Genomic DNA, 23,629 nt, shown 5'->3' with positions numbered 1-23,629 from the left:
ATCTGCTTAAATTTATGAATGAATCCACATCATCTGATGTAACTGGATGCTCCCTTTCTTTCAGACATTGTATGCTATCGCTTACACAATTCACTACTTTGAGTAATCGCAAGACAACTCGTGAGGATGCAAGAACTTATTTTTAGGACTGAGAGGAGAGACGGAGAGGGCTGAGCACAGGATACCGAGGTGGGTGGGCACATGCTCTCTCTCTCGCTCCCTCTCTGTGTGCACAATAAAAGCGCAGTTCAGTGATGGAGAACCCACCACGCCGCAGTTCACTTTTACGCAGAGAAGATGAGCGCTCGGATACCCAAATCCAACCCGGCCATGAAATTGATATTGGTGAGTACGCAGACTGTCTGTAGCTCTTCAGTGCTGTCCGCTGGTGTGATTGAGTAAAGGGAAGTGTAGTACTGAGGGAAACGCTCTTTTTTATTCTTTCGAAGAATTGCGAGACGCGTAATACAAGGCTCTTTGACAACACGTGGTTTCACATACAGGGAAATTAAGGCAGGCATTTACTTTACATCAGATTTATTTTTAAATGAAAGCTGAGTATTTGCTCATATCATGCTGCACGCGGTTGTAAAGTGGGACAATGTGAAACCTGTCACAGGTGCCAATAATCCGCAGTGCGCTTTCCCAGCGGTGTCTCCGAAGCAGTCATTATAAATGGATTTACGTTTTCACTATATGTGGTATCAGGATAAGTTTATATTTCACTGCTTCTGAGGATAACCTCATAATGTGGGGTTTCTATAGTTAAACAGCCTGTTTCCTCTGCGCGGTGCCTCTTTTACTATGAGATCTATTTAAATGTTGTTTGTACAGCATTTAAAAGCTCCTGAGGGGGAATCCCTCCACTTCAGCCTGCGATATTTGTATAGTATACTTCCATGACACTTTCATCGGGAAAATGGATTTCTGTCTCTCTGGGAAAGTTATTTTTTTCTGCTGTGAAATGAACAGGCAGTGAATGTAGGACAAATACAAGCAAATCCAGTTTTTAAGAGCTGACATAATAATGATGTAGACTAGACAAAACAACAGCTGACCGTAAAAACAGGGACATAGACAGCCCTTTAACATAAACTTGTACAGGTAATCAGTCCTGTTGACAGACTGAGGAGGGATGCCAAGTTAAGGCTGTCATTTGTGTTGTTTGTATAGTGGATTAAATCATCCTTAAGCTGTCTGTGTAATGTGTTCAGCTCAGTATGTTGACAGATTGCAGAATATATTTAAATTCTGGTGTTAAATGAAGATTAAATACACCAAAGATGAGTCAAATCAACTCATATTGATTGACAATGCAGTAGAGCAATAAATTATTGATTTTCTTTAAATGATCTTTGGAACTTTTTCTTTTTTATATATACTGCTGAATACTTGAGACCCATAATGGACCTACATTTCATCACTGACTCAGAGTTTACTTTGGGTCTTTCAGCTTCCTTTTCCTGAAATGAATGAAACTTCAGAGTGAAATTACAGACATGGCTCGCTGCCAGCAGATGTTGTTTACCGTAAGTTTGTCGTTGGACTAATTTGTCCTACAGGGGTTTAAATGCATGCCTAAGAGCGACTAAGACCAGTTATTTTTTCTTTGCCGTGTTTTGCATGCTGTGCTGCATTGGGGCCTTCTGCAGGTTTTGCATATGTTCATTCACAGATGTGTATCAGGGCAGCAACAGATCACACATTGTACCTGTACAAAGCACTGTCTGTCATTGTGGCCTGTATGTCTTTGTGTTGTGAGAGCGAGAGATGCTAATTTTGTTTGTAAGATGTGTTGCTTCTTTGAAATACAAACAAATGTGTGAGCATACATTGTTAATTTCCTCTTCTGTAGAGAAGTATACACGCAGCAATTTCCTAAATAGGCAAATATCTTGTTTCTACACTTTCTGACACAGCGTTTTTGTGTTTATCCCCCTTTCATTTATCAGTCAGTCATTTTGCCAGCCAAAAGAAAGCATTCACTTAGCCAAATAACAAGTCATGAGTCATTCTGGACTGCCAGCATGCAGCCAAAAAGTCAGTCTTCACCCCTCTGAATCCCCCAAATCATCAGCCTGTTTATCTGCCTGTCAACACGCCAAACAACCAGCCACTCAGTCTGTCTGTACGTAATTCTATGTTAAGGGACACTCTACAATTTTGTGTCCAAAACATTGTTTAGGCTTAGAGGGTCAGGGATAAATATACCTCCAGCACCTGTGTACTCTTCCTTTTTCCCAGCATGCATCCAACACATGTGGCTGCGGTCTGTCTGCTGGAAACACACACTTTTTGTTTGGGTCCTTGCCCAAGATGATGTCATTGGACATTGGACAAAATGAGGTTATCTTTCAGACTTTATGAAGAAGACATGTGTTTCTAGATGTAAACAATGATTTGAGTGTGAGGAGTGACGCTCTGGTGGACGGAATGATACAAATGAAATATTTTTTTCCCTTCTTTTTTTGCTTGTCATCCATCTATCTAGCCTATAATCCAGGCACTGATCCTCATGTAGGAAAGCTTTCTGCTGTATCTCATCTCTATCATTATCTTTTATCTGTGCTCTCTTTATCTTTATGCCTCCTGTCCCCCGTGTGTCCGTTGTCATATGCCGCTCCAACTTCCCTAAATCTGCAGAAGGCAGTCAAGCAGACAGTAGAAGCCACAGAGAGGTCACTCAGCCCAAACAACTCCAAATTTTTCTCTTTTCTTCATAGACAAACAGTACAGAAAGGGTGAGGAAGTGTGTTCCGGGGTGAGGGATAAAGAAGGTGTGTGAAGCTACAGGATCAATTTAAAACAAACAAGCACAAAGGTTGATGCAGAAAGCAACGACCACCTCTGGAAGTTGCTTCCACACACCTTACTTCCTCTTTTCCATCAACAGTAGTGATGATAGCAGAAGTGAATACATGTGTGTGGGCGTGTTGGTGTGATGAACTCATTGATCCAGTGTGTGTGTGTGTGTGTGTGTGTGTGTGTGTGTGCGTGTGTGTGTGTGTGTGTGTGTGTGTGTGTGTGTGTGTGTGTCAGTGTGTGTGTGTGTGATTACTCAGTGAGTAACAGACACAAAGAGCAGAGAGTGTGCAGGCAAGAGACACATGGTTATTATTTTAGCATCTCTGTTTTATCTTACAGCTGTGTGAGTCATATTAAAAACAGGATGACTCATCTGATGCAAATTTTTGCAGTAAAAATTGATCTCACTCTGCATGTGTACACCCTTTTATTCACAGGTTCTCAATTTAAAAGGTAGTGCTCATGCAGTTTGTGTTTGTTTTGTGTTTTAGATCCATATCTATACATTTTAGTTATCTGGCTGTAAGTATGGTTGACGTGTTCTCCATAAAATATAAGAAAAAAACTCAAACGAAATTTTATTTCTGTGATTCAATAGATTCAGTAAAAATACTGAAATATAATAAGGTAAAATAATAAATATGACATATTCTTTTTTTTTTTTTCAAATACAAAGAAATCATAATTTTATTTTAATCCTGTTAATGAGATTAGCAGGATGTATTGTTATAAAAAAAGACTGAAAAAAGACAGAATTAAAAGACTTAAATTGATTTAAGGATCCACAAAAAGTAAAGAAAACAATATTCTTAATTATTCTTTTTTAATTCTTTCCTCTTTGCTCTAGTTTTTTGCATGATTTGAAATCTGTATAAAACACAACAGGGCATTAACAAATTCTGAAATGATGTAGCAAAACATCTAAAGAGAAAAACCTCAACTTTATTTGTGTGATTCTTACTTGTTTGCTCTTTTAAATGAATGAAATATTTAATGTAAATAAAGTCAGAGCTTGTGGACTGAAGAAAATGTGTAAAAAGTCTTTATGCCCTAGTTGATCAACATTAAAACTGCTGCCACAGATTATTTGCATTGATGAAGTCTTTTCTTGATTAATGTTTAATTAAATATGCATTTTTGACAACCCCTCTGCAAATTTAACAGATCCCAGACTCACATATTGACCTGCAATACCAGCAAACATCACATCTGACTAGTTGGGACAAATTATTTTGCTTCAAGGACTAACAAAGTCAGATGTCGGAAAGATGCTGATGAATGTATTTGTTGATATAATGCTTAGACAACTTGCTGTATCACCTTTTATCAACATGATGACTCTGTTCACAGATTGTGCTTGGTGTTAAGTAAAGAAGCAGACCTTCTTAGTTCAGTTAAGTGAGCGTACATGTGCTCACACATCGGTAACTTATCTTTTTCTCACGAGAGCAGAACATTTGAATCACGCGTCTTTGTCATCGATGGTGACAGGAGTGGACTTCATGTGCATGTCATGCCTTATTGCAGAATTCAACAACCTGTTTTTACAACATAATGAAACCCCAGTGATGACAGACTCCTTTAGATGCTGCCTGACAGCATGTCCCATAGTCTCTCTTTCTCTGTAAGAGTGATAAAAGACAGATTCCATATACACTGAAACACACACACACTCTCTCACACACACACAGGCAGAGCTGGAATCCCCCCTCAGACCACCTGCATGCTACAGTTAACTGAAGCCATGTGCCTGCTGGATAAGCTAGTGACATGTGGTCTGGTCCCTTGTGCCATAGTTCCTCTCCTCATGCCATAAATTTAAAACTGACCTCAGGCTCTAAAAACTCTGATTCTCCTCTTTCTTTGCATTTCATTCAACTCCGTGATTATTTTAACTCGAAGTCTGAATGCTCTCTGTTCAACGGTACTTAGCAACTAATTTATCCTGGAAGCATTTTGATATTTCCACTAAAACACAAAGGAGAGCAGGCTTACTGTTTCAAACTAAAATTTGGACCGAGTTTGGTTGCTAACAGATGCTCCCTTTTTTCCAGTAAGTCCGTTTTTAAATTACCCTTTGGATCAAGATCGATAGAAATTTAAATCTAACTCCATTTGCCAATTTGTTGTTATCGAACATTATCAAGCTGCGACTTTATACTTCTCGATAAGTACCTTAGCTCAGGATTATTCATTCCAATCAAACCAGTTTGACCCTTATGTGTGTAAAAGCCAGTAATCCTCATTTCCGTGGATGTCGCTTTCTGGAGAGCATGTGTGATCATTTTTTAGAGTTATTTCTGTCAGGTGTCTGAACTCAGCTCGTCTGTCATTTAGCTCTCAAAGTGGACTGAAGCAATCTGTCAGGACAAGATCCTCATAAGTCTTGGAACCATGTGGTATCAAGGGACTTTCAGTATATTAAGATTCCCTTGAATGTGAGAGATCTGGCGAGTGTGCCAAGAGAAAGTCTATCCACAGAGTGATGGTGATGGTGGTGATGCCTGGATTTTTCTTGATTGTTTTCTTTCTGGGGACAGATGAGAGTATACTCGGGCTGTTGTCTGTTTCAAGGCAATAACATCTGTTAAAAAAACACATGTTCACTTTTAAAGCTTTTTAAAATATCTTTCTTTGCTTTCAATAAACAAATCTGACAGCAAAACAGGATTTATGGACCAGTGTGAGCAGTCTTTATCAGATGAAGCTGATTTGGATGCAAAGTTTTTTTAAGACCTCGAGGATGCTCCGGGGCATTTGGCTAAGAAAGATAGAGCTTTATCAGTCATACCATCCTGTCCTCTGTCTTGGCTGCGCTCCATGTAGGATATGCCTTCACTGAGCATGGGCTCTGATGATGCTAACGGTATAATTAAGCTGTCAGTGGCCCCTGGCTGCTGTGTAATTTGGGTTTCCCAGTGGTTCGTCCATGATGTGTCAGATGGCACTTCTTAGGGTACAAGGAGGGTGAAAAGTTCAATATCTGTTTAAGCTGCTGATAGATAAACTCACACTCTCACCACAGGACGTGTTCACGATTTAATTCATTCTTAAAAAGAGGAGAGTTTCTTCTCTGCCTTGGTAGCTGAAGGCTACTGCACTGCACTGGCTGGCTAGCCTCGGCCTGGACATAAGCAACAATGTTTGACGAGATAAAGTTTAAGATCTCAAAGCGAGATGTTAGAATAAAGTATTATGATTACTTTTCAGACAACTACAGCTTTCATCGATTACCTCTTTCTTTGAGTTTTAATAGTACACGAATTATGAGCAAGTGAAACCAAGTGGCGGTTCAGAAGATATCAAGATTACAGTTTTGCCCAAATAAGGACATGATTGAACACATAGCTGTTGGCTAGGAAGCTCAAACCCCGCCTCTTTACCTCACCCTCTTTTGGTTGAGTTTCAGCATTTCCAATATGGCTAACCGCCGACGATTGTCTTCAGAAACAGATAGGTGACATCAAGGATACTAAGTCCATTATTTATACAGTCTATGGTTAAAACACAGTAGTGAAGGTTGTAAGTATATACAACGTCTAAGTGTGCAGCTTGTTCTCGATTATCCCAAAAGGTAGCTTGAAGAGTGGTCCAAGGCATCAAAATCTGAAGCTTTATGTTCCCTCTAAACCAGATTTGCCAGACCAGAGCTAGCTTGTTTGGTCATTTGATGCCTAATCCTGTTGAGTGTGGTAGATATGCAACACACTATCCATACTTACAGAACCCATGATTTATCCCAAATTAACCTAACAGTTCTGGTGCCAAAATCTATCAAATTGCAACCATCTCACATGTTGGATGTTAAAGAATCATTAAATATGAAATATCAGTCAGAAAGCTTTATATTAAAAAGTTAAATAGTGACCATTATTATAGGAAATACAAAGAAAAAGCTTGCATATTCAAAACTGATGCTAGAGGGGCACGTACATTGTCATAGTTTGCAAAAAACATTGTACAACTATGTGCTGTGAGTCTCTTAAAGTAATAACAAACATGTGATCCCTTTGACATTACTCCGTGTAACACAGCTGGAGTGTTGCCATACGACTTCACCATACATGAAGTCAGTGAAAATAATACAGACCCAAGTCCACATGTGCTCTGGCTCCTGTGCGCTCGCGACTGAAGATAAATCAGTACTGCCAGTAAACTCATCCTGCCTCCAACCAAAGATTAAAGTGGAAGCAACAAGTGTAAACCGTACCCCCATTCACAGAAACCAGGTGACCGTCTGACAGTCAGTTCGCTCGGTTCACTCCCCCTCCTGATGTTTCTAAATTGATTCGATGTCGGTCGCACGGCTTAATAGTGTGTATACATTCTTAATTTGAAGAGCAAGACTATGATTATGGGTTTGATTCCGCTGGGGCCAACCCATGCTACAAACAAACACATGCAGCTAGGGTTCGGCTCGGCACGTCTCTGTGGATGTGAAAGCCTTCCACCGAGCGCTCGGCTCAGAGGTCGATTGGATTTGACGGGGAAAAACCACTGAACTCGCCGCTCTGTTTGAAGCTGAGGTTTCTATTATGGTGTGTACAACCCATTAATCTATTTTTACTGTCCTTTCTCAATGGTCTTCACTGAAGTAAAGAACAGAAACCTTAATGTTTCTCTGTCGTGCACAAGATGGATAACCATAAGCAGGCTTTCTACTGAATGCAAAGTTTCATAGATTAGGAAGAACACAAATACAGATCCAAGTAGTTGCAGCATAAGCTGCCACACAGTGAAAAAATAACATACTTTATACATGCATTCACATAGTTCAGTGTACATTGTGTTTTGTGCAAGTTTGAAGGTAAAAGGGAGAGAGTGTAAACAATACACGATCGCAGCAGGGAGAGGAGTGTTGTGCAGCGGCTTAAGTGTGGGACAGAACGGGTGAGTGCTTTATACTCTGGTGGTGAATGGGGAAAGCCCAGTAACCTCCAACAGTTCTCTGTATGAGCAGCAGCTAGGAGAGGAGACCACAGAGCCACACCGAGGAAGACATGAACACCGGCAACCATATACACACACACACAGCAGCGCACACATTCCTGCACGTACATGCATGGATGTTTTGTCGTTGTTTATTGTATGAATTCATTCAATTTTGAAGATGCACACACAAACATTATGGAAAGCAGAAAACCACATGCAAGCACACAGACGCACACATACACAGAGAGAGAGAGAGACACACACAATGCAAGGACAGCCTATTGTTAGTTTGTCCAAGCAGTGAGGATGTATCCCGGCCAACGGGAAAGTCCGCAGAGCCAATGTGGAGGGACTTCAGGGTTGAGAGGAGCCAGATGTTGGACATCTGGTTCTGCATGTGGCCTCGACCAGCTGCATGGCTGCATGTCAAACATGTTCACTGCACTGATATTCTCACATTTAGGTCAGGCCAAAGCTTTTCCAGTTTCCTCTGGCGATGAACATGGGGCTTGTTTCTGAGGCTATAGCCCACAGTATGTCCGTCTCAGCAGGTTGCTTCCAGCCCAACACTTCATGGTGTGTCTGTGCGGATGGGCAGGGAGGGAGCTATATCAGTGCAGCATGCTCTTGCTCCAGGATAGCTTCAAATAGCTGTAGATCAGCAAAGCATCACATCAGATTCTTCCAGCTCAAAGCAGCTGATGTTACGGAGCTGACATGGGTGAAAGACTGCTGGTGAGTCAGACATCACATGTCTGCACAATTATCGTCTGTAATCTGTGTCATACACTCCAGTTTAATTAAATGCAGGAAAACTGGCTTCACAAAAACATCTGAAATCATTTTAAGTTTGGAAAACAGTCGAATTCCACAAGTGCAATAAAATACATTTGATCCCTTAATCAAGAGTAATAGTTGGGATCAACCGTCTCACTGAATTTGGAATATTTTTAAGCAGAGTGAAGGGGAAACTATTGCCTCCTGCGAAAATGCATACAATAACATTGATTGTTTTGTAAAAAGTTGCCTCTGCTTGAATCCATATCCAGTCTCCTCAAACCTTCCCTCTGTCTCCTGAATTGTGCTCTATAAAGCAGAGGAAATCTCTTTAGGACTGTGTGTCCACCAGGAGCATCAACTTTACTGCTCTGACCTTTCTTTCAACTCTCTCTTACTGGAAGCTTTGGGTTGGCGAGTGCTCCAAAATATGAAAATATTTGAAACTTTAGCCAAAAAGGAGGCTGTGCACGAGATGGGTTTCATTACAGATTTTTGTCACAGCTGTGGGCTCAGTTCTAAAGCTCTTTTCTCTCTTTTCCTCACAGCTCTTCACAGCCTCTTTTTCCTGGGCCTTCCAGCAGCAGGCAATACCGCCAAAGTACCAGTACCGCGACCCTGTGACCTCTGACCTCCTGCTATGCAACCAGTGCCCTCCTGGCACAGCTGTGAAACGACACTGCACAGCTGACATGCCCACAGAGTGCCAGGCCTGTCCTGAGAAGCATTTTGCTGAAAACTGGCACTGGGGGGACACATGTCAATACTGCACCTCGGTAAGTAATGAGCCAGAAGACCCTCCTCTTCATTCTTAAACTGCATTTCATTCTTTTTATTCTGAGGAGTAGTGTGAATAAGATGCAAATCACAAGAGTCTTCTTCACGTGCCCCTTAGACTTTAGTGAATCAGTCAGATTTGACTTTAAATAATGGTCAGGATGTTTTAACTTAATGCCACACTTTGAGGTTTTTCTTATGTTTTTTTTTGGAGTTGCATGATGGTATTGTTTTACCATTTGGAGTAGCTTCTGTCTTATTTTAAAACTCTTTAGTTATTGTTACCAAAAATTAGTTTGTGTGTGCTCATTGCGGTGCATAGATCTTCCCCAGGAGTTTTGATGTTTCCCCTTTGACACCCTCAGTAAATGATGTCGTAGAGTGACCTCACATTGAATTATTTACATGTCCAATGTGAAGTGTTTTTATCCATCTAATATATATATTTTTGTCAAGATACTTTATTTAAAAAAACAGCTTCTAGAGCTGCAAAATACCACTTACAAATACTGGTCTTATAAGGAATATAATGTAAGGTAGAGCATGGTTCTAAAACAGCCTGTACTGAATGTCATTGTGCACATGCAGCAGCACATTATGCATCATTATGTGTGTTACTGTTGTGTTTAGGTGTGCAAGGAGAGACAACTAGTGGAGCAGCAGTGTAACAGCACCCACGACCAGCTGTGTGAGTGCGCTCCAGGGTTCCATCTAGTGGTGGAGTTCTGCATCACACACAGCACCTGTCCACCTGGCCATGGAGTGACAGCTTTAGGTGAGTTTACAAGATTATCCTTTATTTATGATTGGGTAATTGCACTGGCAGACCAGTAGATATGATAAAAAACAAAACCAGATATTATTTGGCATTCTTGTTTATTTGTCAGCATGTGTAAATTGGAGTAAAAAAGTGAAAGTTATTAAAAGTGTCTTAGAGACTGCTCTATGTAACAAGTTATCTTTCCTTGAATCATTTTTTTAAGGCTTGGCTCAATTTCACTTCATGTCCAATAAGTTGAATCTAAAAGTGATTTTAATGACAGCCATGAAGGAACTTGTGCTGTGAAAGCAGAGACACTCATCAGTTACACAATAAGATGTGTCACTGGAAGTCCCTCTTCCTTTCTCCGTGTCCCTCTGACCCTGTGAATCAGATCTGTTCCAGATGCAGATGCCGCTTTTCGCAGAACCAAATTTTCTTAACCGTCTCTGGTTCCTTCTCCAAAACTTTCTCTCTTTCTCTCTCTTTGAGTTACAGACCAGAACAAACACAGACTACCTTGGGAGTAATAGTTCTATTATGAGAAGAGAACATTTTCTAATTTACAACATACAGTATGACAAACCTGTACTAATGTCTCTCTTGCACTTCAACACCTGGCCTGCTCTGAATCGTGGCAGTGTTGCTCTTAACTTGGGAGTGATGTATGAGAGTCAGATACATACCCAGTCTTATTGTAGCTGTATAGAGATAGATGCATCTCCAAAGTCCCTTTGTTAGAATAAGGAATCAACCTGGCATGGTTTACTGAGAGGTATTGGTTCAAACTGAAGACATAGTTTGCTGACATCAGATAAGTTCGGACAAAATTAACCTTGAAACACAAAACTTTATTTTCCTTTTAGGGTCAAACACAAGGCTGAATATTTCTGGAGAAACAGTCATTCTTATGGGAAAGTTGCATCAAAATGACCTCACTGATGATTAGTTTCCGTCACTGTAGTCATCATGTGATGAGTGGTATACATATCTGATGCTGTCAGCTCTTTAAACTATATGCACATATCATCTGACATCATTTAGCAGAAATAGTTTAACTTACTTTCAACCGTGATGAATCTGTGAAAAGTGACCCATGTCACCAGAAGCTATGACGTGTTCTCTGTGTCACAGTTGCACTTCCTTGTGTGCTTGCTTCATTGGCTTCATTTTTCGCAGCCTGAGGTTGCTGCATGGTTTTTATTTACGTCATTTCAGTATATATGTGCTTCCTCTTCATAAATGACTCTGCATATTTTACTGCACAATGCTGTAATTAGAGAGGAAACTATATGTTGTTTAGTCCTATTCAACTGCATGACCCTTCCTCTACATTTCTGAAGCGAGGTTCCTCTTGACATTTGTTGGAGCCTGACTTGCACATACATATCACCCACTATAAAGACTTGTTTGTCAACGCATCATAGGTCACTGTATGAAAATAAAGTACCTCTTCCTAATGCACTAACCACAGTAGTTATTAAGGGCAAACATGCTGCAAAAGCCTTTCAAATTGAAAAACACAGAAAGTGATACAAATCACATACAACAGAAATGCACTGCAATCATGCAAAAAAGTAAAAAAAAAAATGTTATAGTTGGTCTGTTTCAAGAACATAAAAAGTCAGTTGCAGATGAATTACATATTAAATGCTTTGACTTTTAATTAACTGAGAGGAAATGGATTCTAGCAAAGCTGCAAGGCCTGGCCTTGAAAGATTTAGTAATTAAGCGGTAGTGTTAAAAACTGCAGTTCCTCGAATGAACACTAGAGGCTGGCTGCAGAAAAACTGGAAACCACATACACACCCATTCATAAAAGTTCATTTTTACAGCGAAATAAACGTGTTTACAGCCTGATACAAAAGACAATTTTGATTTTAATAGATAATCTCCTTAACTGCACATTGTATGGTACTAACATTTTCTTTACATACACTACCAGTCAAAAGTTTGGACACACCTTCTCATTCAAAGGTTTTTATTAATTTTAATTATTTTCATCATTGTAGATTATTCTGAAGTCATCAAAACTATGAAATAATCTGGTTTTACCATAATATGGATTACAACAGTAGTCTAATAGGGCTATCCATTTGTGTACTAACCTACCTCTGAACAACACAACTGGTGGTCTCAAACACATTAAGAAGGCAAGTCATTCTACAAATGAACTCTTGACAAGTCTCATGTTAATTAGAAACCTTCAGGAGACCACTTCATGAAGCAGACTGAGAGAATACCAAGAGTGTGCAAAAGCTGCATGAAGGAAAAGGGGTCTACTTTACAGAATCTAAAATATAAAACATATTCTGGTTTGTTAACACTTTTTTGTGAATTTAATAATTCCATACATGTTCTTTCAAAGTTTTGATGTCTTTAATAATTAAAACAATACAAACCCTTGAAGGAGAAGATGTTTCCAAAGTTTTGACTGGTGTATTTATTAGTCTAGAAAATATTATGTTACGAGTATTCCATATTGAAAGACATGGCTGACTTGACTGACGGGGGCAACAATGTAGCTGCTAGCAAAGAAGCTAAAGACCCGCTTCAACTCCACCTCTGTGCCTGAAGTTAAGTTGGCCAAAAGATCGATTGAGTAAGCTTTTTAACATGGCGTCCACCAACAATAGGCTTCACTTTCAGACACCAATATTAATCTCCCATGAGTAGACATTTGGCGACAGTGGCGTGGAAAACGTAATTTTAGCACAACTATAAAAATGTTATAAGTATAATAATAGTATCAGTTGGAGTCAAACAGGTTCACAGCAACTGGTGGTCCTCAGTGATCCACAGGAACCTACAAGACAAGGGAGCACAAACACTCCTGGAGATACAAAGTTAGTAAGTAAGGGATAATGTATGGCTTCACGTCAGAGTCTTGTCTCACCCTGTCGGGATTCTATTTCCAATAACTACCTGCTAGCCAAACATTATCCCGCTTAATACCCAGCTAACTGAAAACAGTCCCAGTGATTCCACATCAGTTAGGGTTCCATGGCGATGAATTCTCATCTGCCTGTTGCGGTGGATTTAACATGAAACTGTCCTCATTCAGCTCTCCTTCTACTCTGAGCACTGCGGTTCACACACCTTTAGAAATAAACAAATGTCACAATTTTGAACCCTGCTGCTATCATCACCACCGCTCATGGTTTAAATTTCTTAGTAGAAACCGGTTACTCAAAGTTTCTCTCACCTGTTACTAATATTGCTGGACAGGATTCAATACAAAAATGTCTGTAGCCTGCCGATTTAGCATGCTAACCGAAAGTAATGTTTTAGCCACAGGGTTTTGATGCTAACGTGAGCTAACGGTTTTTCATCACCCTACAGTCTATGGTGTCAACAAGCAGAAGCTAAATGTGCCGGTACTGTTTTCCACGGATTTATTTGACATGACGTGTGATCAGAATTCCCTTGGTGTTGATCATGTTAATGAAAGTTAATAACCATTGTCAAGGGGTTATGACCAATCAGAATTAAGCATCTTAAACAACCAGAAGATCAGCAAACATCAGGGTAATGACATGCATTAAGGGGTCCAGAATGCATACAGATACAGGAGAAAGCTTGAACGTCACATTCTCTAAAATGGATCACAAAGATTTGTGTTGTGTTATATTTTTTTTGTTAGTTGGGAGTGACAGGTTTCTTTTCTTTGTGTAAACAGAAACATTATAACGTTCCTTTCAGAGCAGGGCCCTTCTCCTCACCATAGAGCTCCAAATATAGTCATTTGTATGCTAGATGAAAGCAAGGTAACATTATCTTATTGAATTTCTGACCTTGAATTCATTACAAATTCTCTACTCGGTGCGTCATTAGTGATTGTGGGCAGCTCTCAGAGATGCTGAATTTCCACATTCCAGTCAACAGAATCTGATATTTCTGCTGAAACCACAGAACAAACTGGCACCACTCTTCTCATGACTTCATCTAAGACCTGAATCCAGCCACTGCTTGGATGAAACAACATTTTCCATGGAGTGTGGTTATTATCTGACCCCTGCAGCGCTGACCCTGCTTCAAAGATGAGACAACATTTTCCGTAAATTCCTCCAAAGTGCATGTACATTCGGACTTGAAAGCATAATGGAGCTCTGCAGACATGAGGCAGCATTTCAGGGGATTCCCCTCTCTGAAGCTGAAGGACTCATTATGTAATGTTTTGAGTTGTGGTTAAGACCTAAGACCACAGGATGTTAGAAAACCGATGGTTCAGTCTCCCAAACAATCCTTCTGTTCCCTTCATTTGCTTATTTGTCTGCTTCTAGTTGTGATTCTTTCTGTCTATGAATGAATTGTTTGAATTATTTCCAGCTGGTTTTAAGGGCTTTTTTGTAAGCCATGTTTTATAGGTATCAACTTGGAAAGACCCAATAAAACAAAGCATTCATAAATTTCATAGATGAAACAATGCTAGTCATATTTTCTTTTATATAAGAGCTGAATCAAAAAGTCATCCAAAATATTATAGGGGTTTTTGATCATCATTTCAGAAAATGTCAGCAAATTGGTGAAAATTGGTGTTCAAAATTTCCCAAGCTTAAAGTACGAGGCTATTTCAAAGAATTTAACATTTATTTGGGATAAAAAATAATTGACTACACAAAGCCACAAAATGTTGCTTAACCAAAGCCAATAACTAAAGCTGCATCATTTATGGTTTGCAATGGGCTTAACTCAGCGATTAATATTATTTATATTTCATCATAAAATGACAACACTGCACATTTTCACAGTTAAGAATCTGAAACTGAAGAACCTGTACGTATGTTAAAAAAAACACAAAGTAGAGTACTTATCGTTTTTCATTTCGTGTAGCATGCAGTTTCTTGTGATAGTAAAGTGCTAACACACAGATTTCCTACAAAGACAGTAAATTCGGAGAAAAACAGATTAACCAGAGCGTGTGTGAAACCATGTCACACAAGACTGACATTCTCATGTTCATCAGAGCTGCTGTATGCAAATCAGCGGTTTCATGTTTTCATGTTAATGACAAATGGAAGGACGCACTGTACCCTGACAGTGAGAAACTCATCAAAGGTTAAATCTGATACGGCACATGTGTTCCACCCCACACGCTCTCACTTCTACACTATACTGATAATGGGGATGTGATGAACACTAGTTCCTTACCTTCATGTTTTTACACTGTGTGTGTGTGGGAGGTCACTTACTGTAATTTCTGTCATACCTTGTTGTAATACAGAGAATTGTCTCAGAAACAGGGGGTGGGGGTATCCAATTGTGATCTGTGAAATAAAAAGGGACATTTTTTATGGTTATATATTACATCATTCAGATTTTTTCTTAAATGATACGAAGGTTTTTTGAACAAATAAAGAGGATAAAGATTCGGCTTTGGCAACGGTACCATATGAGCCTGCAATCACAGTTCATACATCCATCAGACTATTGCACCAAGAGCCAAATACACTACCTGTCAAAAGTTTGGAAACACGTTCTCATTCAAGGGTTTGTATTTTTTTCATTATTTGAAACACTGTAGATTAATACCAACGACATCACAACTATGAAAGAACATGTATGGAATTATTTAATTAACAAAACAGTGTTAAACAGAACAGAATATGTTTTATATTTTAGATTCTGTAAAGTAGCCCCCTTTTCCCTTCATGACAGCTTTGCACACTCTTGGTATTCTCTCAGTCTGCTTCATGAAGTGGTCTCCTGGAATGGTTTTTAATTAACATGAGCCTTGTCAAGACTTCATTTGTAGAAGGACTTTCCTGATTAATGTGTTTGAGACCATCAGTTGTGTTGTTCAGAGGTAGGGTTAGGACACAATGGATAGCCCTATTTGACTACTGTTGTAATCCATATTATGGCAAAATCAGATTATTTCATAGTTTTGATGTCTTCAGTATTAAACTACAATGTTGAAAAAAATGAAAATAAATAAAAACCATTGAATGAGAAGGTGTGTCCAAACTTTTGACTGGTAGTGTATATTGATCATTGACCATCACCTTTCTTTTTTTTTTTTTTTTGACAATTCAGCCCAAAAAACTAAATGACATTTCATTTTTTCTATGAGTCAGTCCAAGGCTCAGCTGATTGCTCGCACCAATCTGAGGTTAAAGTCACGTCATCTTAGTTGTAGTATTCATTTTCGTTTTCAACCTCAACTGACCTTTGTGGGACTTCCCAATCAGAATCATGCTATAGAAACTAAGAATGAGTCATCCTGTGAGTCTCACACAGTCATCTGTTGCCTGCATGATCTGTCACGCTGTCAAAGGTGCAATTCTTAGAATCTCATAATCTTGATGCTTGATCAGCGTTAATATGTGCAGCAGGCAACGTTCACAAGACTGAACTTTTTTTAAATATACAATGTCGCATAATCTCTATACTATACAAATCCCTGATTATTATCTGTGTTTCCTCTACCAGGCACACCACAGAGTGACACTGTGTGTGAACGTTGTCCCCCTGGTCATTTCTCTATCGGCGGCTCCTCCACAGAGCCGTGTCAGCCCCACAGGAACTGCTCTGATTCAGGCTTGAAGACTCTGAGATGGGGCACGTCCACTTCAGACAGCCTCTGTGTGCAGGACTGCTCCCAGCATCACAGTATGTGCCACACAGGTGAGATATAAACACACTGCAGTAAGCTTTAAGCACTGGAAACGCTATCAGTGACTGTATGGGAGGTTTGGGGAGTAATGCAGGATAGAAAGACGGAGCAGATTGCAGAGTTTATACACAGCATTCACATACACACATGTAATGCTTTCTGGAATAAACCTCAATTGTCAACAAGTTAAAATCAGTCAGAACTGAGTTATTTCAGCAATGTGGTCATTTTCATTCCTGGAGGCAGGGGATTTCCTTGGTCAGATTCGTTGTCCAGATTCCTTTCTTTTCCAAAATTCTTGCGTGTCTCTGAACACCAACACTCGAGAGTAAAGCCAGAGCAAAGGATTGAATGGGATGTTTACAGCAACTACTCTCATAACGACCCATGATGGATCAATTACTCGTCAAACTGTCATATCCTCCAACTTCAATAACAAAGGAAACTGAGTCAAGCACAAGACGAGCTGGTTAGTCTTTGTTACTCAGAGTACAACTATGGCAGATGTTGATGATTAATTTGAGAGTATCTGCCTCAAATATGAATGAATTCCCAAAGTCAGAGAAACCACAGATACTGAAGAACACACACATGCAGATGTGGAGACACTGGCACACTCATGCACACTTAAAAGTAAACACAGAATGCTGTTGTCCTCAGGGGAGGGTGATGCTCTCCTCAAACATTCATTCACAAATTGTCTTTCTGTGAAGTACACAACCACAGAAACAGATCCTGGAACAGTTCAGCAGATTTTTAACAAATAATGTGAAATTGAAAGCAGTTGGGATTCCCAAAGTTTCAATGTGATTTGGAGAAAGCACCAGCATGTCAATGTGGATTATAGGGGAAGCCACACTTAAAGATCCAGACATCATAGAAACGAGCCTAATACCCCCTGAAACAGTCAATTCAATCTTAGTGCAATATTAGTTTAAGAAAAAGGATTTTATTCACTGCTGTCGATCATAAAATATTTCTTACATGGACAAGAACACGCTGCTGTGGCTCTGCACTGTAACTAGTCTCAGGTAAGAATTGAGAGTAATGACCACTATTACGTTTAGGGTTTTCCTGTTTTGGAAAAAAAAAAATGTAGAAAACTCACTCTGCAAAATTTCTGCATAAAACGCATGCCCCAGAAGAACTTGGTGTGCAGAAATCTAAGGCCTGCAATAATGAAATAGTGTAGGTGGTGTGTGATGAGCAGCACAGCCGCTTTGAATTAGCTTAAATTGTGCAGTTTGTGCTCTCAAGCCAGACTGATCCCATCAACAGGGAACAGAAAAGAGGAAATACTTATTTCTGTTGTGGTCAAATGACATGCCAAAGGTCTTTACACACAAACGTGAAAACAAATCCAGACATATGACACATGTGTGAGCGCTCTGTGGATGCATTTTATATACTGTGCATAAAATGCAATAAATTGCGCAGTGCTGTAAAGAGTCTGTTCCGCAGTCGCTCTCATGATAGAAAGAAAGTCGGAAGTGAAATTTTGTAGCGTTTCCTGCACAGTAGCCACTCTGACCATGAGTGACTCTAAATGGGTTATTAAAGACGAACCATGATGCCAAAGAGCGGAGTCAGGAAAGTGAGTGACACATAATTTCTGTCATAAGTTAGGCATCGTTAACGTACGTTAGGCATACCCAGACATGAAAAATGGGCACAGGCAACTTCTATTCCAAAGTTTCTGTAATGGGTTTTTTTATGCACAGACAGACAAACAATAGGTTTTGTGACATGTAATAGTTGGGACAGAGTTCTGTGGATGATGTTACAAAACACAATAACAAAAACACCCTTAAGATCCCAACCGTCCCATAACATTGATCAGTTCACACACATCTCACATCCATACCGACATTAACAGGGGGTAGACAGACAAAACAATTACAAAAAAGCAATATTGTTTAAATACATTAGGGAGAGCAAGATCACACAGCAAGTTGATTATTACTTGAAAAGAGGCTAGTATAATGTGGTCACTCCAATCTTCAGAGGCAGAGGTAGAGTGCAAAGACATACAAGTGACACAGATTAATTGTTTTTTTCAATAAACGGAAAAATAAAGATTAAAAAAAAGAAATAATAATAATTTTTAAAAAAAAAGGGGGGGGGGGGGGGAGTAAATAAATAAAGTGGAGAAGCTACGTACATAAAATAAAACAGAGTAAAGGGAAGAATGTGCTCAGTTAGCTGTCTGTTTCTGCGCACATAGCCAGGGAGTCAATATAATCTAAGAAGGGGTGCCATTGCTGGTAAAATGTATTTAGAGAATCTTTCAGGGAGTACCTAATCCTTTCTAATGAAATGCAACGCAGTATCTCCTGGATCCATGAATTATGAGTAGGGGGAGAGGAGTGGGTCCACTTAAGGAGAATAAGCCTACGAGCAAGTAAGGTGGAGAACGCAATGATTTTTTTGGATGGATTTAGGCGTATTTGGTGAGGTAGAGATTCCAAAGAGGGCAGCAGGGGGCTCAAGGTCCACAGTACAGCCTGAGACTTTGCTAAGAGTAACAAATATTTCAGTCCAAAACCCTGACAGCCGTGGGCACAGCAAGAACATATGCATATAGTTAGCAGGAGACTGTTTGCTTCTATTACAACTGTCTGATCTATTCTGGTAAATCCTGGCCAGTCTGGCGTTAGTAAGATGGACTCTGTGTAAAATTTTACATTGTATAAGGCCATGCCTGGCACATATCGAGGAAGTGTGGACGCTGCGTAGCATCTGCTCCCACAGTTCGTCCGATAAGGAGATCCCAAAATCTTGGGCCCAAGTGGCCCTCAGGGAGCCCAAACGAAATGGCGACAGTCCATGGATGTAGCTGTATATGGTTGCTACAAGCCTTTTCTGCCTAATATTGAGATTAGGAATTGATCAAACGCTGAATCTGGGGGGCGACTGGGGAAATGGGGAAAGTGAGATTTTAAAAAATGCCTAATCTGAAAGAAGCGAAACATATGAGAGTTCGGTAGGTTAAACTTTGCTGACAGGTCTGCAAATGAGAGGAAGGTACCATCAACAAAAAGATCATTAAAAGTCAGCAGGCCTTTATTAGACCAGGTCTTGAATACAGGATCCGAGCAGGATGGGAGAAATAGGTGATTGCGGAAAACTGGAGCTAGTCCTGATTGTGAGTGTAATCCAAATGCTTTCCTGAACTGGTTCCAGATCCTCAAAGTGTTTGTTACTACAGGGCTGGGGCTAACTTGTTTAACTGCCATAGGTAATTGAGAGCAAGTCACTGACCAAAGCGAGAGACGTGAGGAGCAAGTTTCAAGCTGAACCCATTGTGGATGTTCAACAGATGCCTTGTAATTGTTCCAGAAGAGAAGCTTGTTAACATTGCAAGCCCAATAATAATAGCGGGAATTTGGGAGTGCCAGCCCACCATTGGATTTAGGAAGATGGAGGGTAGCTAAACTAATTCATGCCCATTTATTACCCCAGAGGAAGGAACTGATTAGACGGTCAAGCTTGGAAAAGAAAGATTTACTCACGAAAATGGGAATGTACTGAAAAAGGTAAAGAAACTGTGGGAGTACTGTCATTTTTATTTGATTAACCCGCCCAATTAGGGAGAGAGGGAAAGAGGACCACCTAGTAAGATCAGATATACAGTGTACGAGCAAAGAGCCAAAGTTTTTCGTGAAAAGATCTTTAAATGATTTTGTCACCAAAATACCAAGGTATTTAAGACCATCTGAGGCCTTCCGAAATGGGAAGAAATGCGGAGGAAGAAGCTCAGCGGCGGAGTTAACAGGGATGTAATCGCTCTTTCCTGGGTTAAGTTTGTAGCCTGAATATTTTCCAAACTTCTCCAGTATATCTAAAATTATAGGGAGACTAGAAGCAGGGTTGGAGACGTACAATAGAAGGTTGTCAGCGTAAAGGGAAAGCTTATGAGACAGGCTGTAACGAGCAATACCCTCAAACCCTCTCTCACTCCGAAGCCATATGGCCAGAGGTTCAATGGCCAACGCAAATAATAGTGGAGAATATTGAGTAACTTCCTAGTATTAGAGAAAGAGTGCTTTCCAGACATAAAAAGCCTGTCTGGTCCGGGTCAATCAAAACTGGCATGACTCTTTGGAGACGATTGGCCAGGACCTTTAACAATATTTTAAAGTCCACGTTCCGGAGAGAAATTGGCCTATAGCTGCCACAGAGAAGTGGATCTTTATCCTTTTTGAATAATAAAGTAATAGAGGCCTCTGACAGTGTAGGTGGCAGACAACCCTTATTCAGAGCATCATTGAACACTCTTACCAAAATTGGGGCGAGAGTTGTAGCGTATGTCTTATAAAATTCTGAGGTATAACCATCAGGCCCCGGAGATTTATTACTCTGCAGAGATTTCAATCCCTCTCTAACTTCCTGTCCAGCGATTGGAGCGCCCAGGTCTGAAGAAACCGTCTTATCAGCTTGAGGGTAGTCGAGCAAGTCAAGGGGGTTAGGGCCGTTGCAATGGTGTGGGGATGCCTCTGAGGTGTACAACTTAGAATAATAATTAGAAAAGGCATTGCTGATTTCAGTGGGGTCAGTTGAAGTGTGTCCAGTTGATAATTGAATCATGGGTATGAGTCTAGAGGAGCTGCCGCCCACGCCTGGTACGCCAGCAGTTTGCCAGCTTTGTCACCCTGCTCGAAAACCGTTGTTTTGTGTGCAGCAGTTGTCTCTCAACTTTGCAGGAAGATAACAAGTTATATTGCGTCTGAAGCTGTGACCGTTTCTTAAACAGAGTTTCAGAAGGGTCAACAGAATATTGTGCGTCCAAACTTAGAATCTCATCAGATATCTCCCTCAGTTTGGAGCGTTCATTTTTTTTTAAGTTGGAGATAAAGGAAATAATTTGTCCACGTAAGTAAGCTTCAAAGGACTCCCAAAGTATGTCACTGCCAATATCTGGAGTATCATTTATTTCAAAAAAAGAACTGTATTTGAGAGGCAAGAAAATCTTTAAATTTAGGTTCAGACAGTAAATGAGAGTTGAATCTCCATAATTTGCTCGGAGGTCTACAGTGAGGAAAGTTGATATTAACTGAGACAGGAGCATGGTCGGAGATAACTATGGCGTGTTAATTGCAGGAAACGCACAGGCAACTTCTGAGTGTGCTGTTTTGAGCATTGTATTACTGATTAACTGAAATATGTTGCTTCTCTCTGCTTCAGTCACATCTCAACAGAGACACGACTGAAGTCGTTATTTTCCTGTTGTGATAATGTTTTTGTTAAGTTGTCTTCTCTGTCTTTCTCAAACCATTCAGATGTGACACTGTGTGAGGAGGCAGTCTTCCAGTCCCTCTCCTCACTGCAGCTGTCTTCTGTCCCCCTGGAGCGGCTGTTGGAGAGCCTCCCCGGGCGGAGAGTGGATCACAAGAGTCTCGAGAGACTGAAAAAGGCCTGTTCACCTCAGCAGCAGGTCCTCCAGCTGCTGCGGCTGTGGAGGGAGCAGAACAAGGACCAAGACAAGCTGTATGGTATCATACAAGGTACTGAAAAAAAAAAAAGCTTTTCCGATGTATAATTGAGTTATTTAACTCGAGTTTGTGTTTTAAAGCTTGCATCTTGCTCCACCAGGTGTTAACCACTGTGAGAGGAAAGTGTCCCGCTGCAATGGCTTAAAAACCTGACACTAGATGACCTCCTGATGGTTACCGATAGCATGCCAGGGGTCAAGATTCGCCAAGAGGACATCCGAACCGTAGTCTCCACGTGCCTCCCCAGACAGTACATCCTGCAGCTTCTTCACCTCTGGAAAACAGTGAACTATGACCTGGATCTAGCTAAAGGTCTGTCTCATAGTTTGAGGGAAATGCGCAGGCAGGGGGCGCCACGCCATCTGCTGAGAGGCCTGAAGAAGATCAGCCGCATTATAGGAACCACATCCGCTCACAAGATGTACGAGAAGATGTTTGTTAACATGCTTCAGGACGAGTCGTGTTTTAAAGCGTATAAACCTTTGAATGAATAGAGATCTGGAAGATACAAAGTGGAATACACGGGACCCAAACTGTACAATGACACTAAAGCATCATCAAATAGTGAAAACACAAACATTAAGAGACACACTCTTAGTTAGCAGGGGGTAAATGTATGTGAAAGAGTTACACGAAATGGGTCAAATGATAATATCAGGTTTTAAGATTTCATCATACGGTATCAAGCTACACAATAAGTGCCTAGATGTATTTTTTCTATCTGTAAATAAAGGCAAAACCCCTATTTTAAAATGAGAGTGTTAATGTTTATGAGAGGTAACAAGGGATGCTAAAATAATCTCACCCACAGCCTATAATATCTGTCTACAGAGATGAAACAATAAGCATTAACAGGATTCAAACAGAATACACATCAACAAACAAACAAAAACATTCAAGTGTCCTTGGGACTTTTTGACTAGATTCTGTGAAGATGAATAAAATCTATTTAAGATGTAAATATCACATTATTTTATTAAAGAAAGACTGGCAGATGTTGTGTTTTTATTATTATTGCTTTCTCGCTAACTGAGAGGAAGGATTTGGTTTCATAATGAAATATTTTCTACAGTTTTCCTTTGTTTGTTTGTTGGTTTGTTCTGGACTGCTGGCAAGTAAAGCTCATCTGATTATTTGAAACTGTCAGCTCTATGAATGTACAAAGGAGTGCAATGTGTTTTCTATTTAAAATATTTTTTTTCTTTCTGAGTATGTAAAAGCTTGTTTTTATTACTTTATCAGAAATACTGGATTCCAAATGCTGCAAGTTCATGAAGTGATGTTTGTTTTACATTTTGTTTGATCACTTTTATATTATGAAATGTATAGTCTTTATTGTATATAGTAAGCCTGACTGGTCCTTTTTAAGCTTGTGTATAACTTGTGAACACTAATGTCCAAATGATCTGATTAAAATCAGTTTTTAAAATATGTTGTTCTTTCTTATGTGAGCACTCAGAGATCGCTGTT

The 23,629-nt window shown here is 40.0% G+C and overlaps 1 protein-coding gene across 1 annotated transcript; it reads left to right on the top strand.

Moving 5' to 3' along the window:
- Nucleotides 1–282: 282 nt before the first annotated feature.
- On the top strand, nt 283–23,472 carry LOC117823099 (tumor necrosis factor receptor superfamily member 11B-like). The gene is given in 7 exon segments (XM_034698164.1): nt 283–345; nt 9,063–9,290; nt 9,922–10,066; nt 16,484–16,678; nt 21,947–22,171; nt 22,260–22,298; nt 22,301–23,472. Coding segments are annotated over 7 exon segments (1,233 nt in total). The 5' UTR covers nt 283–297; the 3' UTR covers nt 22,654–23,472.
- Nucleotides 23,473–23,629: the final 157 nt, after the last annotated feature.

This window comes from Notolabrus celidotus, chromosome 12 (assembly GCF_009762535.1).
Source record: "Notolabrus celidotus isolate fNotCel1 chromosome 12, fNotCel1.pri, whole genome shotgun sequence".
Lineage (NCBI taxonomy): Eukaryota > Metazoa > Chordata > Actinopteri > Labriformes > Labridae > Notolabrus > Notolabrus celidotus.
The sequence above is the reverse complement of the archived record's forward strand: the minus strand, read 5'-3'. Positions and strand labels throughout refer to the sequence as shown.